This window comes from Dermacentor albipictus, chromosome 4 (genome assembly GCF_038994185.2).
Source record: "Dermacentor albipictus isolate Rhodes 1998 colony chromosome 4, USDA_Dalb.pri_finalv2, whole genome shotgun sequence".
Lineage (NCBI taxonomy): Eukaryota > Metazoa > Arthropoda > Arachnida > Ixodida > Ixodidae > Dermacentor > Dermacentor albipictus.
Window position 1 is genome coordinate 93,437,729 of NC_091824.1, and position 24,572 is coordinate 93,462,300.

The 24,572-nt window shown below is 48.5% G+C and overlaps 2 protein-coding genes across 2 annotated transcripts; one reads left to right on the forward strand and one right to left on the reverse strand.

The window, feature by feature from the left end:
• Nucleotides 1-5,522: 5,522 nt before the first annotated feature.
• Nucleotides 5,523-14,344, reverse strand: LOC135919999 (uncharacterized). Its single transcript, XM_065454054.1, has 2 exons — nucleotides 14,202-14,344; nucleotides 5,523-8,345 (listed from the first exon to the last, which is right to left on the reverse strand). The coding sequence occupies exon 2, from the start codon at nucleotides 7,942-7,944 to the stop codon at nucleotides 6,376-6,378; it is 1,569 nt and encodes a 522-aa protein (XP_065310126.1). The 5' UTR covers nucleotides 7,945-8,345; nucleotides 14,202-14,344; the 3' UTR covers nucleotides 5,523-6,375.
• A 4,648-nt stretch (nucleotides 14,345-18,992) lies between these two features.
• Nucleotides 18,993-20,597, forward strand: LOC135919982 (uncharacterized). The gene has a single exon (XM_065454011.1). The coding sequence runs from the start codon at nucleotides 19,104-19,106 to the stop codon at nucleotides 20,436-20,438; it is 1,335 nt and encodes a 444-aa protein (XP_065310083.1). The 5' UTR covers nucleotides 18,993-19,103; the 3' UTR covers nucleotides 20,439-20,597.
• Nucleotides 20,598-24,572: the final 3,975 nt, after the last annotated feature.

A 24,572-nucleotide genomic window follows, 5' to 3' on the forward strand; every position in this document is an offset into this window, starting at 1 on the left:
AGCCTGAAACCGGTGGAGGCATGTAGCATGTTGTCATATTTGTTAGCATAATTGCCTGCGCAAAGAAAAAACACGCAACGACACATGGATACATTGACAGGACGAGCAGCATGCTTTCACTCGCCTGTCAGTGTGTCCTTGTGTGGTCGGATTTTTTTTCGCGCAGACAATTATGCAAACAAATATGCACCAACTAGCTCCATCAATTTACTCTTGTGAATTACATGTCGTTATAGACGACTTTAACGGAAGCTAAGATGTGCTGCTGTCCTGGGTTTAAGGAACACCAAGAGAGAAACACAAAGCATGGGACCACAAAGCGTCATTGCCGTCACCGCAAGGGTTGCACAAATATATTTGAATTAAGTTTATTTTACACATCTTGACGCTTGCCAAAGTCTAATAAGGCTTCTAGAGCAGCTTCTTGCAGGCAGCATAGCACGTCTAGAAAACTTAAACTGCACGCAAAGTAAATACTGCGTCATTACTGTGAACCTGCCTTCGCGTCGAAGCGAGAACATGCTGAAACATCGTTGGTGCTTGTTGCACTTTGCGGACGCCCCGATAGGTGGTGCGGTGGATTTTTCGCTTCTATACCTGAACTGATACGTACAGACAATCACAAAAGTTTACGGACCTCGGGATCTCAGAAAACGTTCAATTTCTAAGCAGCTCGTGACAGTAGTAAGTAAAACCGAACATCACAATGTTGTTCACATGTGCTATATAGTAGAGGCTGTAGATGCGAATACTATAGGCTGCGTTGCGAGGCTTCGCAGATATTCAGTCTTCCCTCAGATCTCGTGTTCCGTAACATTTTGTGGTTGACTGTACATCGTCGGCGTAAGCTGTGAAATGCATGCTTCTACCGGCTGGTTCTGATCTTATTCAGCAACCGAGAGGCTGCCTCGATCCCAGGAAGGAACAAAGCCAGCTGCAACCAAACACACACAAAAACCACACTTTATGTCAACAAGCCCCAAACAGTAATGAGTGGTATGATTGCCGTGAGCGGACATTTCAATGGTAATTTACTGAAAGTGTAACATACTCAAGCGCAAACGGAGCGCGCCACAAACTACGCGCTACAAAGAACAACTGAGCTCAACGCCGTCGCGATTAACTCAAAGTGCCAATGACAACGCCGGAATCGCTTTCGACAACACATGGGGTTAAGTGCACTGGTCTTAGATTTCTCCTGATGCGAGGTCTGTATACAGTGAAAGCAGAAGAGTGAAAAGTTCGCAGACGCTCTAGAATGGCCGAGCCCCGCAGCGGTCTGGTCGTTGAAACGGCACCATGTCTCCTCATAAACGGGAGGGGCGCCACATGCCGTCGGGAAGTTATGTTGCGTCCGGGTGGAGGCTCCTGCGAGTCCGAGTCAAGGCGTTCGTCAATCCTGGAACTCTATTTCCAAAAGCCTTCTTCGAACGGTTCCTGATGATGCTGATGCTGATGATGGCGGTGATGGTGGTGATGATGCTGATGCTGCTGCTGCTGATGATGATGATGCTAATGACGACGACGACGACGACTATGATGATGATGATGATGATGATGGTGGTGGTGGTGGTGGTGGTGGTGGTGGTGGTGGTGGTGGTGCATTATATAATGGCGCAAACCCACTCTGGGGCGAATCCATGAATACTTTGTTTAGCGCAAAACAACAGACACAAGAAAGACGACAGGACAGTATTCATGGATTCGCACCAACTAGCCCACTCTGGGGCATAGGCTGCGAACCGGGTGGTAATATCAGAAAACAAAAGAGAGCGATCAAAATGAAATAATATAGTGTGTAATAAGGTAGTCAGCCTTGCAGGTAGCGCAACATGAACTTAATATCAACAATGGATAAAGTAAAAGGTTGACGTAAAGAATAAGCAAGTTAAATTTGTGAATGATAATATTATTAATATATCATAATAAAGACACAAGAAAGATGACATGACAGTATTCATGGATTCGCACCAACTAGCCCACTCTGGGGAATAGGCTGCGAACCGGGTGATAATATGAGAAAACAAAAGAGATCGATCAAAAGGAAATAATATAGTGTGCAATAAGGTAGTCAGCCTTGCAGGTAGAGCAACATGAACTTAATATCAACAATAAATAAAGTAAAAAGTTGACGTAAAGAATAAACAAGTTAAATTTGTGAATGATATTATTAATATATCATAAGAAGCCAACAAACACTGACCCCAAGGACAACATAGGGGAAATTACTTGTGCTTAATAAATGAAATAAAGAAACGATAAATTAACGGAAATTAAAGTGGATGAAAAAACAACTTGCCGCAGGTGGGAACCGAACCCACAACCTTCGCATTTCGCATGCGATGCTCTACCAATTGAACTACCGCGGCGCCGTCATTCCACCCAATTTCTTGGCTATTTATGTGTCCTAGTAGAACCCTGGGAGTGTTAGCCAGCACCACCACTCACAGACCTTGGCGGCGGACGTGGTACGTCCTTTTTGCCGCAGGCGTCACGAGAACGTGATCTTTTTTTCGGTGAAGGCAACTGGTCAATAAACCCACATATGCTAGCTGAAGGCATCAATGTTGCCGGATTCGAGACCCTCGTTATGTAATAATCGAGAAGAAAGGGGTTTAACCGAGGGGCTCGATTCTTTTTAGTCATATCATAGATAGATAGAATAAACTTTAATGTCCAACGGAAAAAGGTGATCTACCCACCCCCTGACGCACAGGTCAGGGGGCGAGTGCCGCCGCCTCAGATGCAGGCTGGGAGGTCTTGGGTCCCAGCAGCCTCTTCGGCCAGTTGGACGAGCCGGAGCTGGAGCTCAGGGTCCGAGCTGCGCAGCAGGGTCTCCCAGGTGTCTCTACTATCTATTTTGTGCGTTCCCCCGGGAGAGTACGGACATTCCCATATTATGTGGTCGAGGGTCCCTCTCGCCCCACAAAGATTACATTTATCGCTCCTGGCCTCGGGGAACATGTGGTTCGCCATAACCGGGTGCGGATATGTATAAGTTTGTAGTCGTCTCCACGCGACTGCTTGTCTGTTGTTTAATTTTGGGTCTGGCGGGGATACCAGTCTACGAGCCAATCTATAATCCTGCGTGATCTCCCCATATTTTAGCATGCGCTCTCCGCTCCCTCGGTCATCGAGGGGCCCCGTAGCGGCTCGGCGGTGGAGATCTCGAGCCAGCTCGTGGGCCGCCTCGTTGCCGGGGACGGCTTCATGCGCCGGAGTCCAAATTATTTGAATTTTTCTATCTAGCTTTCTCTGGCCTAGGATTCTTGCCGCTAAGGGCGAGATCCTTCCCTTGCTAAAATTTTGTATGGCAGTTTTGCTGTCACTGATCACAAATTTCGCGTCCGTTCCAGCGCAAGCTAATGCGATCGCAATTTCCTCGGCAACTTCTATGTTGCGCCCGCGAAGAGTGACAGCAGTCACGGGAATACCCCGGCCGCTGACGGCCGTTGCCACCGTAAAACTGCCGCTACCTCCCGCCGCGTCTACATAGGCCACCTCATGCTCCGAGATATTACCGAATCTAATTTTTAATGCTTCGGCTCGTTTATGCCTCCTGTCTTTGTTATGTTCCGGGTGCATGTTTTTTGGCAGAGGGGGGATAATCAGATTTTTTCTAATTTCCCTATCTACTTCCACCTTTTGGGTGGGGCCTCTGTCCGGGTTTATTCCAACTTAAGCCAGCAAACACTGACACCAAGGACAACATAGGGGAAACTACTTGTGCTTAATAAATGAAATAAAGAAACGATAAATTTATGGAAATTAAAGTGGATGAAAAATACCTTGCCGCAGCTGGGAACCGAACCCACAACCTTCGCATTTCGCGGAATGTCCAGGAGGGCTGCCGCGTGGTGTTTTTATTGAGCGCCGTGAGCCAAACCTACGAGGAGCGCGCCGCGTGATCCCTCATACTGCGCAAGGGAGGCACTTCCGACAGATGGCGACTCCGTAAGTCATCGCTCCCAATCGTGATAACAAACACATTTCGGAGTCTTAATAACGCAAAAAATAACGTTCGCTGTAGTATTTCCGCGAATGCTGTTATTGTTACGTACTGTTTTTCAAGCGAAGCTTGTATTGGCTCACAAGTGGCGTTGTCATGGTCACGCAAAAACACAGTTGCTGACAGCTGCGCCGGAGCGTGAGTAATTAGCAAGGATTCCAGATCCAACGGAGCGCGCTCACGCCACGCGCGCAACCAATCACAGCCGTTTCGCTTCCGCAGGGGAGGGAAAGGGCAGGAAAGGGTATCGCGCGCGGCATGCGCCGGTTTCGTTTCCGTTCAGTTCAGTCTCGGAATACGTATGGGACGGCCACGCGTTGTGCGTTGCCCCGAGGAACGGGCAGCGTTCGGCGAGCTCCGGCGAGAACTCACCCGCGAAAGGGCTCGCCGTTGGCGTGCCGATCCAGCCGTTAGAACCCCGCCGAGCCCAGGCAATCTGACAGCAACGAGAAGAAGATCCCAAATTGAGGGAGCAGAAGGCCGAAGCAATCCGTCACCGTTACTTGTGAGTCACCTAACCGTGAAGAAGGTCAGGTGCACGCAGGACAAACATCGCTGACCCGCATTTTCTGGCATGGGAAGAGTTGTTTTTTTTTTGTTTTCACATTTACTGGCATATTAATGTGCACCATATTTCAGCACACATCTCTGACAGCATATAGTCTCGTCTTCTGGACACTCGGCAGCAAGACGCGTGTTCCAAATCACTGTAAATTCGTGCAGGGTGCACCTGTTTGCGATGTCGCTGTTTTTGGCCTGTTCCCTCTGTTGTAGGTGAAGCGTGACCTTGCTAAATAAATATTTCTTCAAGTCCTTACTTAAATGTTAACGACTTAACTAAACCTAAAGAGTTAACTTATGTCCTTATCTGTGGTAAAATAGCTACCTCTAGCTAATTGTTGCTGTATTTGAGTGCACTTCAACATTGTACTCAGGAAGGTCTCTGGCTATTATGAAGTTTAAAATATGTGGAATATCATGTTGCTTATAGTTACCGCGATAGAAGTGGTCACTTTTATGTGGCTGATTAATGGCTCATACCCCCGTAAATGCGGCCTCCCCAGTATACGACGACAGAAAAGAAGTGAAATTCTACGCTGGAATACGGCAACGGAGCCAGCTGTGGAAGACGACGACGAACGCGGGTGCAGTCGCATGAGCGCGTTCGTGCGGAAGCGCTGTGGAAGACGAAGACGACCCTCGAGCCATTGCTGATGATGATAGTTTTAGCGAACGCCGACTACGACGGCACAAGGGCCACATAAGCAACTCCGTAATAGGATATGCTTAGCGGCCTATTATGGCTAGCCTGTAGTGAACGTCGTCCTGTGCAAAACTGGTGGGAGCCAGGCTCGTAGGCCAGCTTCCCTCCATTATGCCGCACCCAAGTCGTCGGCCTGTACCCCGAATGGCACGGCTATCCTCAAATGCTAGCCGTGTCATTAGCCTCAGAAGTGGCTAGCCTCAGAATGTTAATCGTATTAAAATTGATGGTGTAAAACGTTATTTCAGGCAGTAAATAGCCATTAAAGGCGTCGCTTTAATCGAAATAGAAACGCCGTAAATGAAAATGTTGGTTTCACTGCATTCTCCCATTTACGTCACGAATATCCACAAGTGGGCTCAAAATCTCAATTGCGACATGCGAAAAAACCCCCAAACACACCGCAACGCAATGCGCGCGCTTCCCAGGTCTTGGCTAGAGTTTATGAACAGGCTACACTTGGGGTCCCTAAAGGTAGCCTATACAGTGATTCTAGCCTTGGCACACAGAGAAAGTTTTCGATTTACTACGGGTGTACGCGCAAGAAGGCTCAACGCGGCATAACAGATCGCGTTTCCCCGCCACTCAGCCGCCCATACACGCACCCGGAGTACACAACGAAGAGCTGTAGGCGGCTTCGTGCGTCGCGCTCGCTCGTCACTTCCTAGGAACACATGCGCCTGGTTTTGGCAGCTCGTTACCTCGTCTGCAAACATACGCCTGTAAGCAGCCTATAGCGTTACAGCTCGAAAGGTAAAAAACGCATTGCAAATTTCCACGTGAATTAACGTTCCGGTAAATGGGTCCTATGCTCCGTATGCGGCACATTTAAATAGATGTATTCGATACGTACCTAACTGGTACATTAGTGAGGCTATTTCGTAAAATAAGACATGGTATCTTTTGTTAGGCATTGCCGGAAAATAGCAGGCTGCCTATTTTGCAGCTTCACGGCACCTGAGTCGGCTAGGTATCACGCGAGGTGTCGAAGGGCCACACCATGCTCGACCTGGTCGGCGTCGACTTTCTGATGCATATGCTGATGGTGCCGCTGTCGAGGTGGGTTTCCTCGTTACTGGTGTAGCCGGACTGTCCCTCGACGTTAGTGCCTCGGCAGTTGGAAGCAGAGACCGACCGACAGCGAGAAGTGGCCCCTTCGGAGCGGTCCCTTTGCCGCCCCGGTGAACACACAGCCGCCTCGCTGCGCGCGAAGTGCGCAGAAAGCTCCCGCTCTTTCTTCTTGAGCTTCAAAAGCTTCTTGCGTCACATGTCGCTTCTTGCGCCGCATGTCGCGTCTATGGTGCGGGTGGTTCTCTTCCCGAGCCGCAGGTTCCTGTTCGGCCGGTTCGCTGCTCCTCACGACGCCTTCCTCGGCTTCGTCCTTCTGTGTTCCCAGTCGTACCGGGTCAGGAGCCACTTTAACGGAAGAAGCGACTGCAGGCGTGCGCTTGCCGGAGCCGTCTGGTGGTGGTGCTGCTGATGAGCTGCACTCGTGATCGGGGACGCCACGTACATCCTCTGGAATATTCTTACCAAGTAGATGCAGCGCCATGGACCACCCCGCACCGCTACGCAGCTGGCCGTAGTCTTGATGCATCTCATTTCTTGGACGGCTGCTCGAAGGAGACGGCGCACGCAGCACGACCGATGACGCTTTGCCGGTGGCTGCAAACACTTCTTTAGATCGCCACTCGGCAGATGCGGCAGGAGGTGGACCGATCGAAACTTGCGGTTGGGCGCTCATCGTTTCAACGTCGGTGGAAGTAACGCGTTCGGCGCGGAGAGGTGGTCCAGCCGACTTCTCGGATGATTCAACGATCCACCGCAGGTCTTCGTACAAGTTTGCAGCCAGCGGCCTTGTTGGCAATGGCTTCTTGAACCGCTGAACCCGTAGAGTCGACATGCGCGAAGAACTGCGCAGCGAACTGCGCGTCTGCATCCTACGCGTAGCCTCCGAAGGTTGTCTCGGGTGGCTCGGATAGAGTGCGTCGAGTTCAAATAGCTCGAGTTCGCCAGGCGGCGACAGAGCGTACCTGTCTTCTTGGCAGCGGTCCCACGCGGTCACCTTTTCTTCTAAGGGTACTTGCCGCGGTTGGCCTTTGCCAAGGTTTAGGGGCGTCCAGCAGCTTTCGCTATTTCCGACGCATTCGAACTGCGCGCTTGTGGCCTCGATCAGGCCACTGATGTCCAGTAGACGCTCGGAGCGTCCCTCGCTTAGTTGATGTGAATCTGAGCCTTCCCTGGCGCCGCTCTCTGCAAGCCCGAGACAAGGCGTTGTTGTGTCTTCTAACAAGCCACTCTTTTCAAAACCGCAGTCCCTGCCACCTTGTTCGTCTTCAGGCGAAATCGTCACCGGCGCCCTAGATAGGACGCACGGATTCGCGAATGTGACCCATTTCGAGTGGCGCTCTGAAATGGCCTCCGCTTCGCTTTCGGACGATTCCTCGGCCAGTGTATTTTTGCGGCGGCGGTTTCCGGGACTACGCAAGCCGTTGGCGCTGCACCGGCCAGCCAAGGTTCTCTGTCGCGCAGGAGTAGTGCACGGCGTGGCGAACTCCATTCTGTCGGCGCTCGGCGGTCGCCGATGCGGCACCGTTGCAGAACGGGCTGTCGGAGGCGCCCCACTCTCGTCGTCGTCGTCGTCGTCTCCAGAACGGACGACGGTCGTCATCGTGGCGGGGCTACTACGGTGCGCCCCCGCGAAGCTCGCGTCGTCCAACTCCTTGAAACCGCTTCCGCTGCTGGGACTGGAGCTGCAGGTGCGGCCGACTCGCGATGCTCGAGGAGCTGCAGGCCGGTTCTTTCTCGGGACGATCGCCGCACGTGGCGCGACCAGCCTGGAGGACTGGACAGCTCGACCAGCAACCAGCAGCGAAAGCGCGGGAGGAGAAGCCGACTTGCGACAGGGACGTCGCTATCGATGTTGGAAAGCGTCGCTTACGGCGTGGCGTGGCGCGGCACGGCCTCCGCGGAAGTACGGACCACTGCGCGGTGATCGCTGGCGTGCAGATCAGTCGCGTTCTGCAGCAGAGGGCCGAGAACGTTCGGAGCCAGTTTGGTTTGGTTTGGTGCCTGTGGATATAGCACAACCCACTACTGAATGCCATGAATCGGGCGGCAGTGGGTCGAATAAGTACAAATACCTAAACAGATTTTTTTTTACTGAAGATGAGATATTAAATGAATTCTAATCGTTAATAATAATTTTCATGCTATAGTATCTTAAAATTAAAAGTTAATATTTTTGGTTTCTTGCTGAGGAAAATAAAATAGTAAAATTAGCATGGAAGTCTCCTTGTTTTCATTAAAAAATTATATATGGCATCACATACGTTCCTATTACAGTGTCCTAGTTCCGACGCCCCCAGAGACAGAACGGTAGGTAGCGTAATGGCTAATCCAAGTTGGCGGAAGGGACCATCTAGAAGTCGTTTTCTATGCACGTTGAGCCTAAGACACTCTATAAATAAATGATCCATAGTTTCGGGTTCATTACAGTAAAAACATTTAGAAGAAGGTGCCAAACCAGACCTATGGGAATAGAAATTAAGCCTTGGTATTCGGCAACGCACACGCGTAAATGAAACTTCAAATTTTCTTGTTGCACACCATCCGCTGTGCCAAGGAAATCTGAGGTGCTGAAAATCGGCGTTATCTAATACACATGGGGCGCTATAACGTAAAACTATTCCAACTTTTCTATTCCAATTCTGCAATCAGCCGACCGCGATTGGTCAAAAACGTTTTTAGGCCACCCCCACTTCACCTGTCTGTCACGCGACGTCACGAAAACCGCGATAGCTCCTCATCTGATATGACGTGAACACACTGATTATGCATAATTTGACCGAACAAAACAAAAATAGTTATTTCTGATTCGACGCCTTTTTGCCATTAGCCCTCGGCTATTGGTCAAAAGTTTTCAGGCTGCACCTACTTCACGTGCCTCTCACGCGACGTCACAAAACCGCAAAAACTCAACGCGTCAAAGTGACGTGTACGCGTTAAAGATGCATTAATATACCGAACAAAACTGAATTTTCTTCTGAATAGCAGGCTGCCCCATTCCGAAAGGAATAAAAGATGGCTGCCGCCGATCGCTCCTGCACTGGCCACTCACCCCCGCCGGAGAGCATGGGTTGATTTGCGTGTAATAAAACATTCTGCGTGGCCGTGTAGCGTTTTCGAGAACTTTCAGCACGTTTACGAAGCCATTCTGCCAACTATTCTTTGCTGAGGATCCGTTCTAGCGTCGTTTTTAAGCTTCCGTTGCATGCCGCCGGGATTGTCGACGAGCCACCGCAAGCTAAGTAAGAGAAAGCGGACCAATCGCAGACGCCGGCACCACCCTATTCATCCGGTTATCGATATTCAGTGCAGTGGATCGGTCCCATCGAATCCCTCTCCACTTGAGCATGGTCCTCGCCTCTTGTGAGTCAATTAGATAAGACAAGCCGCTCAGTGCAGGCAATGTTATTCATTTTTCAAGCAAACAAAAGGGACCTCCTATGAACGAGGGGAGCATTTGATTGGTTTCTTCGGACAACCCTGCGGGCGACCGCCCGATGCTTGCGTCGGCGGTTACGCAAATTTGACATCAGGAGATTGGAATAAAAACATATTGGAATAGTTTTACGTTATACGGACCATGATTTGGCATGTTCTTCTTGAATGGAAATTTTTTAAGAATCTTGCAGAAGTGACATATGCCGAAGGTCTTGGAATCCTCAGTACTGGGCCTTTAAGAGATGCCGCTGCTAGTGTGTCTGCTGACTCGTTTAAAGTGAGCCCCACGTGCCCTGGTACCCATACCAGTTGGATGAGACGTAAATATTGGGGAATGAATGAATGAAATTCTCGGAGAATGATACTTGAATTGGGCACAGATAAAGCGGAGCAAACAGACAAGGAGTCGGTTAAGATTATGGCTGAAGAAATAGATGTGTGAAGTTTCCGTAGAGCTAGGATGATCGCCAATAACTCTGCTTGAAATATTGGCGTAAAGTCGGGTTGTCGAAGAGAGAAAGACCAATTTAATGATGTCGAAAAAATGCTCACTCCGGCCTTCTCTTCACTGACAGAAGCATCTGTGGCTATTACTGCTTTTATTTAGAGGTTTTCAAGGTGGTTATCTAATAAACCTTTTAGGTATCGAATAGGCAGGAGCTTAGCGTTATTGGGGAAAATATCACCAAATTCAACACTTACTGTCGAAGTAGGCAAATTTTGAAAAGCCACATCACGGATTGGTATTTGTAATGGCTCTAATAGCTTCTGCACAAAAACTACCTGGGGACAATGCAGTCCGGACCATTGATTCTCAAAGAATGCAGCTGGTTCTCGAATAAAAATATAGTAGGAGCGTCTCTAGGGAGAAGCATAGATGTTTAGAAATGTTTGGACTGTCAGTATACGAAATCGAGTTTGAAGAGAAGGCAGGTGAGTTTCATGATATGGAATATTATTGGCTACAAATTTTGGAAGGCCGAGTCACAGGCGTAGTGACTCGCGTTCTAAAAGAATCAGAGGACTTAACTTATACGTAGGACCTCCTGAAAATAACACGCATCCAAACTCTAGAATGGGGCGGACATACATACAATAAATCATCAGCAAGGTCTCCCTGCGCATTCCAAAACGACTGCTGCAGACTCTTCGTAATAAACCAACAGCGCGTGCTCCTTTAGATGCGATGTATTCTATGTGTGTCTGCCAATTAAGCTTTTCGGTGTAAATCATTCCCAGATATTTCAAAGAATGTGCGTGCGGAATAATCTCCTGGCCATACGACAGTGTTGTTCGGATAGGAAAAGTTAAGGGAAAGACAATGATCGCACTTTTGTTGACATTTAGCGACATTTGTATTCCTTTTAGCCAAATTTCAATCTGATTCAAATACGACTGCAAAGTTTGATATAGGCTATGTATATCATTCGATACCGTAAAAAATGCGATATCAGCGTATACGTATACCTGTACGTCATGATGTGTCGGGATGTGATTTAGCAAAATAGTGAATAATACTGGGGAAAGTACTGCACCTTGAGGAACGCCCTTGTCTGTTTGTAACTTTTAGAAGAAAACCCGTTTTGATAGCATTAAAATGTTCGTCCGCTTAGGAAATTTTGAATCTATGCAATTATATACTGTGGAAGATTCACACCATTGAGTCTGTTGATTAAAGTACTGTGGTCGACACTGTCATACGCCTTCGCAATGTCGAATGTCACTAAGGCCGCGTACTGGTTGTTGCGGCGAGCGAGTTGAATTCTACTCTCCAAGTCAACATCAGCACACGAAATTGAGCAGCCGGGCCTGAATCCTATTTGAGAATCACTTAATATTTGGTTCTCGCCTATCCACCTATCGATGTGACCATACAGAACTCTCTCGATTAACTTTACAAGATTTGAGGTCAGAGAAATAGGTCTAATGTTGTCTATTGTATATCCATCACCTGGCTTTTTGAGTAGTCGAATTATTTTGGCAACCTTCCAATCTGGATGGATGAATCCATGAATTTTTAATCGAGTAATTTATAAAATTAAGCAAATCCTGGGGAGACAATTCGAATAATAATTTTATCATTGCTGTAGTTATGCCATCAGGACCTGGGGCTGAAGCTGGCAGCACCTTTACCACTCTCATTAATTCTTCTAATGTGACTGTTATGCACTCATTAGCTGGTTCAGGTGCCGGTATATGATAGGGGCGAAGTGATGTGAATCGACGCTCTAAGCCTTTTGCAATATCCTCCAGTAACTGCACTAATTCACTGGAAGTTAAGCTAACAGACTCTACATTTATTGGGGCTGAAACAATCTTTTTAGACCGTAGAAACCGAAATAGGGCTTTTTTATTACTAGACTGCGATAGGTAACTGTAATGTTTGGTGTTATAATTTTCTTTCGCTTTGTCAACTGTTTGCCTGAATGTAGCTGCAACAAACTCTCAGTCATTCCAATTTCGTGGACATTGATTATACAGTAACTTTCTCCAGGCTGCCTTTCTTTTCTATATTCGCGTGCACAGTCCGAATTCCACCATGGTAAATAAGTCCCACCTTTAGTTGACTGCATACTGAACTTGGATTTTTTATAACTGTCACTTAGCACTTGACACAAATTACCTGCCTTAACTTCATCATTTAGGCCAACCTGTTTTTCTAAAGCTGGTCACAGTGAAACTTGAAATTTACTGTAGTTAACATTGGTGCGGACATGCTTTTCAACCAAATTGATTGGTCGCGTTATTTCAAAAGTTATAGGAAGATGGTCGCTATTTGTGGCCGACGTAATAGCAGACCAGGAGGAAATTACACAGCCCGAATTGGAAAAAGTTAGGTCTAACACCGAACGCGATTTACCGGATACATAAGTTGGGGTTCTCGAATTTACACAATTAAGGTTATTTGACGAAACCCAATCTAATAATCGTTTACCACAAGAGTCGGACCGATAACCCCATGATACGTGGTGAGAATTAAAATCACCAACTATGATTATATCCTTTCTGCATGCTGCAACCGCGGCATCAAGAGAACCTGTATTGCGGACTCCTGTAGGGAAATAAACATTGATTATCGAAAATGAGGCGCATCCAGGAAGCGTTGCATCCAATGCTAGAATCTCACTTTCAGTGGAGAATGACTGGTGACTAATTTTAGCTCTATGACAAATTTTTGTTGAGATGAAAAACGCCAATACCCCTCTACGAGAAGGACGATCTAGGCGAAAACTGCGATAATTATTTAAATGATAACTCTTTTCTGTGGATAACCAAGTTCCTTGCAGAATAATCAAATCACGAGAAAGTTCTTCACAGAGATATAAGATCAGCGGCTGCAGCAAAAATGGAACAACAGTTCCACTGCAGCACTTCCAAGCTTCCTATGTTGACGATATTCTGGCAGAATTAACTGCCGTCTGTAGAGTGTTATCCTTTAGGAAATCATCCTTTGATAAGCTCTTATTTTCACTCTTTTTAGCTTTTAGTTTTTGGAAGGTAGTAGCTCTCGGGGAGTATGGAGAAGTACGACGTTTACAAGTTCTGGCATCCAAATCCATGTTCTCAATGGTATCTGAACCGGATTCGTGACTGTGAAAGCCCTCATGTTCTACATGAGTTGCGGGAGCTTCGGAGGTATCATTACTGCGAGGCGAAGCCTCTGCCGATAGGTGTTTCTCCATGTTCTCAGCAGAGACTGCGATTTCAGAAGCAACACTTGGACGCGTAGTAACATGCAAAATTTGCGACAACTGAGAGGTGAGAACTTGCCCAATGGTCTCTGAAAGGTTCGTAAATAAACTCAAGGGCTTTTGCCATTGCTTTGTATACGGCAGCAGCTACAACACCACCAAGAGGTGCATCCATTGCTTTGGAGTGACGAGCATCAGCTTCAGCATAGCCACATGATTTCTCTAACGAGAGTGCACGAGCTTCACGAAGGGAACACCGTTTCCGTTCCATAATTTGCAGAATTTCGAGCTCTTGGTCTCTCGCAGGGCACTGCACACAGTCCGCAGGGTGGGAACCTTCACACAAACAGCATCGTTCGCTCTGAGAGGAGCACGTCTTTCCATCGTGGCCTTCTCCGCAAATGCGGCACCGAAGCTCTGATCAACATCCCTTAATACTGTGGCCATATCGCCAACACTGAACGCATTGCACTGGGCGGGGAAAGATAGCTTCCACCCTGTATATTAATGGCCACGCCTTGATCTCCGACAGCCTATTTGTGCCGGCAAAGGTGACAATAACCGACTCTGTGGGGGCTCGTTGATTCTCACAAACACGTGAACATCGGTAGACGGAGACGGCACCTGCCGGGGGCAACATCTGCAGGACCTCGGTCGCACACAGACTCGCGTCGGCTCCGCGAACTAGCCCGTTAACGCAAGCTGAATGAGCAGGAATAAAAGGCCTCACCGGGTGATTCGAGAACAGCCAGTGCCAGCGACGACCTTCCGCCTTCTTGGAATTCTTCTTCTGTGCCGCGTGGTCGCGTGGCGTGGCGCATGACCACGTGGGACTTGAGTCTTCATCTTCATTTGCAGCGACACGAAAGAAGCGATGATGATTCTTTACCCATCCAGTAAAACAAAAGAAAAATTACCCCAGAAACGCGGACTTGTTGGACTAATTTTAGATTACTTAAAACCAGATAAAGTGGGCAGTATCTGACGAGCTTCAGAGAAGATAATCAAAGACACCATTTAATCGGAAAGTAAAGCAACCCATGCTATATTCTAAATAAAAGGAGCGTGAAGATGGATTTCCGGAAGGACAGGCTCTAAGTAATCGCGTGGCACAATTGCAGACAGCATTTCATTGCCTCATCCCTGCGAATTAAGCGCTGCATGATGGATAAGGAGAGCTTAATTACGTCAATTAACTGCGCCTAATTAGGCGTTGTCTGTGAAGACTTCACGGAGAATTAAAGGTGGAAACATTCGTCGAATTGGAATTCGTTGCGTGACAAAACGGCAGTGAACACCACGCATTTCTTAGTGGTAACACTCATTTTTTTTTGTTACATTTTTTTTTTACCCATGCAACCGCCGAGTTCAGAACGCTCGCTCCGAGTAGCTCAGTCGAAGCTACGGGCGATGGCAGCCAAGGACAATAAGAAACAACTGCGCGTATCTAGACTGAGGAATGCAGACACCCAAATCCTGGATCTAGCGCTTTCGGGTCTCCCCCGTTTGCACGGGGCACGTCCCCTAGGTTTGGTGCAGTTCTTGAGCAAAGCTGGGGCTCAGCCGCAGGATGCCCCTATGGCGTTGGCGAGCGGTTCGATTGGCGGACCGAGGTAGCATATAGCTACACACGGGCTACGAGAGACGCTGTAGCGATCCATTCTGACCGCCTGGGGGTTTGTTTGTGCACTAAACTCCCGGTACACAGCATGGTAACAACTCTTGAAACATGTTCATCGAAGCTGGCTTTCCCGCAGCGTGGGGCATTGTGCGAAGAAGCCTACCTCACCGGCACCATACGAGCGAATATATCGAGGTACGGAGTGCTTTGCGCGCGCCGTATTCCAAACGGCGATGCGGCGAGATGTCGGGGTCCCGCGCTGTGTTGCGAGAGGACAGATGCGCGGAATTAACACATCTAACGCTGAACGTGTGCACAAAGCGCAGTGACGTAGTTGCCAGAAGATTATAGTCCGATCCAATTCCGTGACGTGAACCGTAGTCCTCGCCGTGCCGTGCGTCATCGTATTTGTTGATGGCCAGGCTGCCGTTCTTACGACTGCCCTATCGGAATGTGGTCTCCCCGTTCTTATAATCGCGAAGTCAACAGAGTGACATACGTCAGCTCATTCTCCAGTGGCGCTAGGTGAGCATAGCCGAGCTGGCGCCATCGCGTTCTACTTCAAAATGTGGGCATCTTTGACAGACTGAGAAATCAGACATATTTAATTGCTCCACACTTGAATGCACCATGCTACACGCATGAAGGCGCAACGGAGTGTTTTTTTCGTTGGCACAAGCGCATTTACAGTGTTCGTTGTGAACGGAAATATATATAACCACACGAAAGTAGAGACACGAAAGGAAAAAAAAAAGTCTGCGGATCCCACACACTGCGGGAATCGGTGTAAGCCAAGCTTTGTGTGCCGTTGGCTTTGACTGAAGATAATTTGCGATTATGTTGGCGGCGAATGTGTAATTTCTTCAGTGTTTGGTCCAACATCAGAATGGCGAGTTGATAAACATTGTTTTGCGTGCACCACTGACGTTTGTCTGCGCAGTCCACAGAAAACACAGGGAGACGTGTTTGCTTGAGGCGTTATCATGCGTCATTGTTTATAATCTCTGAAAGGGTTGAGCCTTATCATTGCCTCACATGGCACATCGCATCATGGCAGAAGTGCCAAACCTTACTTGAATTATGGGGCTGTATGTAGTTCAAGTAATTATTATAAAATTGTATATCAGGGTGTCTACCAAATTGACATTTCCAAATTCCCTGAGTTTTGTAGGTTTTCCCTGTGTGCCTTTGCAAAATTCCCTGAGTGACACAGAAGCTTGTTTTATGTCAAAACGGGCTCCCTACATCATGTACCCCGGTGGTGTCACTCTCTAGTAAGCATGTTAAAAAATAAAAAATATCCTAATCCAGTTTGAACAGCAAAGGGTAGTGTTTATTTTATCGAAAAAGAAAACAGAAGGGAGGGGTTACTAAAATACACAGGAAATGAAATATCTTCGAAAAAAATAGTAGAGCCCCTTGCAAATCGAGTCAAAGATTTTCAAATACGAATAAAAAGAGATGAACACAGAAGCAAATATTTTCGAAGATGGGCTATTCCTATCAACTGTAGCAAGCTAATTGTGTGAGACTCGAACTTTGTCATAAGACAGATCTTCTCTCAACTGTCCTGACATACTCTAAGCCCACGCACAACGCTTCAGTGTTGCCTTTCACTGCTTTAAAGAGTTTATTTTGGTTTGTATTAGGGACACTTGCATATTGGCGTCAGCCAACACATTGTTTTTTGAGCTCAAGCTCCTCCAGCACGCTTCCTTTCCCGTTGATTCGTCAATGCATCAGTCCTTTCTGTTCTCACCCTCTTTCCGCCACGCATTCGCCCCACGGACCATTTGGCGTATCCCCTTGGTCACTTGTAGAGTGAACGTCCTATTTTTCGGACTCCTGAGGGGCTGCGAAAACGTCCAAAAAATCGGGTAGTCCGAAAAAATGAATACATATCTTTGACTGCCCTTAAAGGCTCAAGTCGCCACACACACATCAGAAAAAACTCTGAAGGCCTGCCAGTACACTTATTAGGCATATCGGTGCTTGTACTGTGAGAAGAGACGGCGTGTGCACGCGTTTTTAATTAAGGTATACGTACTGTATCCCGTGACAATTGCCCCTTCCCACGCTTGTTAAGCTTCACCGCAGTACTTTTTGTGTGCTTTTTTGCGTAACATTTCTGTATTGAGACGAAGCTACCTTTGGAAACCGGCATCATACAACGCGTCGTGCTTTCCGAACTTCGAAGCCAATCGCGAGGATTACAAAGGCGGAGTCAGTGCGATTGCTGGCAGCAACGAATTGGTTTCATGGAAAACACGACACCGGACAGCAAGAAGCTTAATAGCGAACGTCAAAGCCGCTAGGCCTAGCGATGCCGCGGCGGTGGCCACGGTGGTGGCTGTGGCTGCCAGTGGTTCTGCGTGCGAGAACACTGGTTGGAGGCGTCGAGTTAATCAAAATGGCGGTGGGGGTGCCTTTGATTAACGCCGTTTCCGAGCTGCGGTCACGACAAAAAGTCCGGAAAATCGGACGGCGAAGGGTTCTTGTGGCCGAAATTTCAGACGTTCTTACGCTGAATCTATGGGGTATGTGGTGGTGCCACAAATCGAAGCACATATGCGCCCACCCAGACTTTGCATTTAGTAAAGCAATGAAGGGCGCTAGTTGGTGAACGTTCATGGTTATATTGCGCTCAGTTTTACGCAGACGATATTAAGTGAAGGACAGGACGTGGACAGACTTGCGCTACGCTACGTCCCTGTCCTTCACCTAATATCGTCTGTGTAAAACTGAGCGCAATATAACCATGATCAGACTTTGCAACCAACGCAAGACAATAGAACACTGCTTTTTCTTTGTCATGACGCATTTTGATTTGGGGACATTTCGCAAAGAACTATCAAAAAAGAACTTCCTCTCACCGTCTTACGGTATCTTGTCCTTCCTTTTCAAGAAGACGATCAGTAATACACCATATGATTTGTTTATGTTATTAGGACTCTATCCATTATGGAGAAGCCGTATGAACGACAGATATGCCGAGCCACCTCACTCGACAAGGTCTGTCTTTCAAAAAGAGGCTGCTCAAGTGCGTAGTGTGGTCGGAACCTTTGATCCCGTTCCCGAGTGGACTTCACTTCTGGACACTTGTGTTTGTTTGGCCGATTTTTGAACTTTCATTCTACTGCGTACCATGTGTGCATTTCTTTTTAATGTGTGCCTAAATGTATTGTAATTATATTTGCATGACATTGCTCATAATTTCGTGCAATAAGGGGAAAAAAAGCTGGCGTGGAACAAGTGTAGAGTAGCTGACTCCCACACAGTGTGCCCGGGTTCAATCCCGGCGAGAACTGGGTTATATTTTTCTCATTACTGGCGATAGCTGCGACGGACAAGGGCGGCAGCGGCGGCGGACAACATCGCCAATCGAAGCGGTGATTGGAATGAGCCCACAACAGCTTACACTGTAAAAGGGTAGTGTAATGTCCCGCCAGTTTCCACGTCTATCCAAGTATTTTATGTGCGTTACGAGCACACGCAATCGTCCATAGGACTGGCAACGTCGCCGATAGTTGCAGACTCAACATGCACGCACGCACAAACACACACACACACACACACACAAACACACACACAAACACAAACACACACACACACACACACACACACGCACGCGCACACACACACACACAAACACACACACACACACGCACACACACACACACACAAACACACACACACGCACGCACACGCACACGCACACGCACACGCGCACACACGCACGCACACGCACACGCGCGCACACACACACACACACACACACACACACACACACACACACACAAACACACACACGCTGCCACGCTGCGTACCGGTGGCGCGGGGGCCGTGAATTTCAACGCATATTGGGAGGAAGAAGAAGGAGACGAAGAAGAAGAAGCCGTCATAGGCACAACAGGCATTTATTTACCAACCGCTCATCAACAGCAACAGCGCCAGCAAATTCACAGTGCATGGTGACCACCATCTTTCGAGGAATCGCGCAAACTTGCTAGGATGGAAATGAAGCGTGTCAGGGAGGCGTCCGGAGCGTTCCTGCTTCTATTTCACGCATTGGTCAGCGTGGGCCTGGATGCCATACCACCTGCAACGTTCTTGATCACCTTTTTGCAAGCGTGCGTGTATCTGCGGCTCTTCAGTCTGCCCTGGTCCGATGTCGACGACGTCTGCATCGGTGTGGACGGCGTTCTGTTCAAGGGCGAATGGTGGCGCATCTTCTACGGCGCGATTGAGCACATGGACAGCCTGCACCTCTACTACAACATGGTGAGCTTCATCTGGAAGGGGATGATACTCGAAGGCATCGTCGGCACTGTGCTGTTCGTCTGGATCATCTTCCTGCTGACCGCACTCACTGGCGTCCTCATCGTCGGCCTCTACTACCTGCTGGGCATCTATGTCGACCCTATATTTTACAGGCACTGTGGCATCGGTTTCTCTGGTGTCATTTTCGCGCTCAAGGTGCTCAACAACGCCAAGTATCCGGGACAGAGTATAAATATTTTGGGCGTCCAGGTCACCCTGCTTTCAGGATTTGTCGTCTGGTTCGAGCCCCTCCTACTTCAGCTTATCACGGGCAACGGCTCCTTCGTCGGCCACTTCGGCGGGGTCCTTGCGGGCCTGGTTTACGTCTTCTTGATCAGACCAACTTTCGACCTCCTGTGGCTAGTCCTGGTGGTGGCGCCCAGGAAAGCGATCCAACGCTTCTTTCCTTGTTTGAGGCGGGTGCCGTACGGTGCAATCCTGCTCTCAGCCGCATCACTGGCCATGCACGCGGACTGGGTGCCGACGTCGGAGTTGAAGCCGCAGGCTACGGACAACCCTAGTTGGACCTCCTCTCACGTGATCGACAAGGGCCAGTGGCATCTATTGCTCCTGCCCGTGTTTCGCTGTTCGGGACACCTGCACCTTGCCTATACGGTGGCTACCCTGCTCGGTCTCGGCTACCGATTGGAGCGAAAAGTGGGAAGCATTCGCTTCCTGGTCGACACGGTGATTTTGGCGATCACCACGAATGTCGCCTTCTGTCTGACGACCCACTACGTGCTGCCCAACTACGACGAGATTGCCGGTGTGCCCCCGGCCGAGATGCCGCACAAGTGTTTCGCAGGGCCGACGGCGATCCTGCTCGCCCTGAAGGCGCTCTATGGTGAGAGCCGCTGGCTGAAAAAGTACCCGATGCTGATTTTCTCCTTGCCGCTGCCGAGCATCATGGGCGCCATACTTGAAGTCGATCTTCTCTACTTCGTGCTCCCTGACTTGTGGATAGTGTGCCACGCGGTGGGCTTCCTTGTCGGATTGTTCATGTCCCTTGTGCTACCAGAACCATAATTACGAGCACACTATGCTTCCTATACTCCAGTCGCGACACGTGCGAAACTGCATATATATTGTTTCGCAGTGGCCGAATTGCCTTTTTTGATGCATACTTCGATGACACTGACTTGCTTCCTCTTTCGTCGCACCCAATTAAAAGAAATTATTGTGAAACGTTCTGTCAGTATTTCGTTGGTTCAGCATTCGAATCCAATACTTGTGCCGGCGGTTGTCTCACCGCTGTTTCAAACGGCACTTCACTTGTGTGTATTCGTAATAGACACGTCATTTCCTCTGCCGTGTTGCGTACGCACGTGGTGGCCGCGCGATTTGAGAACGGTGACTGAATGTTTTCCTCGCAATTTCTGTCCCCGCAGTAGCGCATGAACCTGCCCGGTGTTGTCATGCAGTTTAATAATCTGTGAAATAAAAATACTTTTGAGAAGCACGCTTCTCTGCACATTTTGTCTTATTGTGGAGAAGCAGATATCACGAAAACTGTTTCGGTAAATGGAAATCGAATTAAGTTAGTGCTAGCGAAATGGAACTGGGAGTGTAATGAATCCAATTCGAATGCTAGATTTGTAATACTGTACAACGAACTTAGAGAAAGCAAGGGGGAAGTTTATTGTCGTGTTTTATCTGAAATGCAGACAAAATACGTTGAAGGGAAATGAAAGTGGACGAAAACATAACTAGCCGCAGGTGTGGACCGAACCCACGTCTTCAGCATGACACGTGTGGTGCTTGTCTGCTTTAGATTGCGTAATAAGTGCGTTTCACAGAATCCTAATATTGTTATTTATTGCTGAATTACAGAGTTGAAAATTTCATACTCGTGTTATTTTCTCTCTCTCTCTAAGTTTGCATTATCCAACTATTCCGGTGAGAAACTTGACTGCTTAAATGAAAAATATGCTTTCTGTAGTCACTATGTTTTAACCTTTCTTTTTTTTAATGCAATAAACCTGACCCAAATCGGTGCAGTAGACGCCGATCAAAACAATTCCTCCGTTCTCAAGTATTTATATAGGAACTACAGAGGTAAAGCAACGCGCAAATTAGTGCCTTGTTACGCCAGTCTTTATATTTATAGCAAATTCTAAAACAACGAAAATCAAACTCAAACGGAAAAAGAAGGCACACGGTGGCAGATGTAGCAGAACGGACAGCACATTATTGCGTACAGCAAACGAGACAGAAAATATATACAGCAACGAGATAGAGAGATAAAATTTTCTTATGCACAGTACCAAATTTTAACCGCACCTCTTCCAATTTATTGTAAAAGGTCGAGTTTGATCTCTTTGAAGTGGTGTCCTCGGGCAATCCATTACACTTATTGATCATGGAAAATAAAATAATACTTCAATAAATTTTTTCAATTTTTTTTTTTTTACAGCAAAGCTGTTTATGGCTAGGGGGCCGTGACATTTTCATGTGTGCGAGGAGGTACTATCATCATCAGCAATGTGTGCGTGTTCCTGCCGATTTATGTGATGCGTAATAAGCAGGTTTCCACTTGTTAATGCCTGTGTCACTATGAAAAACCATGAGCCATTACCCTAGCTCTGTAAAGGCGGATGACCAGCAAAGCTGGTACAAGAGCAAAGCCGACAAGCAAAGCTGGCACAAGACAAAAAGCTGACACAGAATTTTCAACCAAAATACGAAAACATTTATTCAGGCGCCGACGTGTTTCTCTGCACTGCCGCAGCATGCCGGTAGTCGAAATCCTCAGAGGACTGCCGGGATGAAAGGCAGCTATGGCAAGAAGCGTGTTGTCATTGTACTATATGACAAATCCACTTAGCTCTCTTGGGATTGAAAGACGGGGACAGGGAGATGAAAATAAAGATATCCGATAGGGGTAGTTTTGCGGAGACTCATCCCAGACTGGAGTTCACTAGAAAAAAATGCACTATGGCGGGGCCATCGGAATTCCCCTCGATGGTGCCTTGAGCTCCAATACAGCGGTAAATCCGCGAGAACCACTGTCACAGTGTTGACGGGCCAGCTGCGCGTGCACTCTCGAGTGCAGCGAGATCGGCCTGAAAGCGACGTAAAGCCCCGAAGTGGAGTGTGCGTAGCCAGTTCTTGTTGTTAGCCTCGCGATTGGCTGATAGGGTGTCGAGAAACGCCGTCCCGGGCACGCATTTTCAAATGTGTGCGCCGCTCGGGTGAATCGGTTCATTTCGCGGAAGGAAACGCGATAGCGGAAGACCGTGCGCACTCTATTCTAAGGCCCGCACTTCCGAGTGCTAGGATCAGTCGCCGTAGGTTGCGCTGCTGAGCTTGAGGGAGCTGGTTGATACCGGCTGCGGCGGCCGCATTCCCATGGAGGCGGAATGCAAGTACGCTTGTGTACCGCGAGTGCATTGGGCTGTACGTTAAAGAGCCCTAGGTGGTCAAAATCAATTCAGAGTTCCCACTTTGGCGTGCCTCATAACCAGATTGTGGTTCTGGCACGTAAATTTCCAGAATTTTCAGTATAATCGCTCGCCATATGTGTGCTTGGACTGGTGTTTCTGGGCGCTGGTTTAGTAATCGGCCTTTGAACCTTAGATTATTAGTCGATCTCCGTTCCGCAAATTATGTGCAGTACAACGGAAGCCGCTCGTATTAGTCAAGCAAGAATTGTAATGGAATTAAACGATCATCTACTGTCCGCCTTTAAATCCTTTGTAGTCGACTCCCGTTGAGGCGCAAAATGGGCGCCTGCATTCCCCCGTCTAAATACGCGCAGTTGCTTCTCATTATCTTGGCTGGCTTCGTCCGTGGTTTCGACTGAGCTACTCGGAGTGAGAGTTCTGAACTCGGTGGTAATGCATGGGCAAAAAAAGTAACAAATAAAACATAAGAAAGCTAGTGACCATTAAGAAATGCGTGCTTTCACTGCCGTTTTCTCCCGCAGCGAACTCCAATTCGACGAATGTTTCCACCTTTAGTTCTCCGTGAAGTCTTAGCAGACGAAGGCTAATTAGGCGCACTGGACGCAATTAAGGTCTTCCCATTCATTATGCAGAGCAGAGCTCAATTCGCACAGATGACGCAATGAAATGCTGTCTGCAACTGTGCCACACGTTTACTTTGGACGTGTCCTTCGATCCGGCGATCCATCTTCACGCTCCTCCTATTTAGATTATAGCATCGGTTACTGTACCTTCAGATAAACGCTGTCCTTGATTATCTTCTCTGAAGCTCGTCAGATACTGCCCGCTTTATCTGGTTTTAAGTAATCTAAAATTAGTCCAACACAGCCGCGTTTCCGATGAACTTTTTCTTTTCTTTTACTGTATGGGTAAAGAATCATCATCGCTTTCTTCGTGTCGCTGCCAATGAAGATGACGAATAAAGTCCCACGCGGTCATGCGCTACGCCACGCGACCACGCGGCACAGAAGAAGAATTCCAAGAAGGCGGAAGGTCGTCGCTGGCACTGGCTCCGAACGTTCTCGGCCCTCTGCTGCAGAACGCGACTGATCTGCACGTCAGCGACCACCACGCAGTGATCCGTTCTACTGCGGAGGCCGCGCCACGCCACGCCGCGCCATCAGCGACGCCGTCCAACACCCATAGCGACGTCCCTGTCGCAAGTCTTCCCCTCCTCCCGCGCTTTCGCTGCTGCTTGCTGGCCGAGCTGTCCAGTCTTCCAGGCTGGTCGCGCCACGCGCGGAGATCGTCCCGAGAAAGAACCGGCCTGCAGCTCCTCAAACATCGCGGGTCGGCCGCACCTGCAGCTCCAGTCCCAGCAGCGGAAGCGGTTTCCAGGAGTTGGACCACGCGCACTTCGCGGGGGCGCACTGTAGTAGCCCCGCCACGATGACGACCGTCGTCCGTTCTGGAGACGACGACGACGACGACGAGAGTGGGGCGCCTCCGACAGCCCGTTCTGCAACGGTGCCGCATCGGCGACCGCCGAGCGCCGACAGAATGGAGTTCGCCACGCCGTGCACTACTCCTGCGCGACAGAGAACCTTGGCTGGCCGGTGCAGCGCCAACGGCTTGCGTAGTCCCGGAAACCGCCGCCGCAAAAATACACTGGCCGAGGAATCGTCCGAAAGCGAAGCGGAGGCCATTTCAGAGCGCCACTCGAAATGGGTCACATTCGCGAATCCGTGCGTCCTATCTAGGGCGCCGGTGACGATTT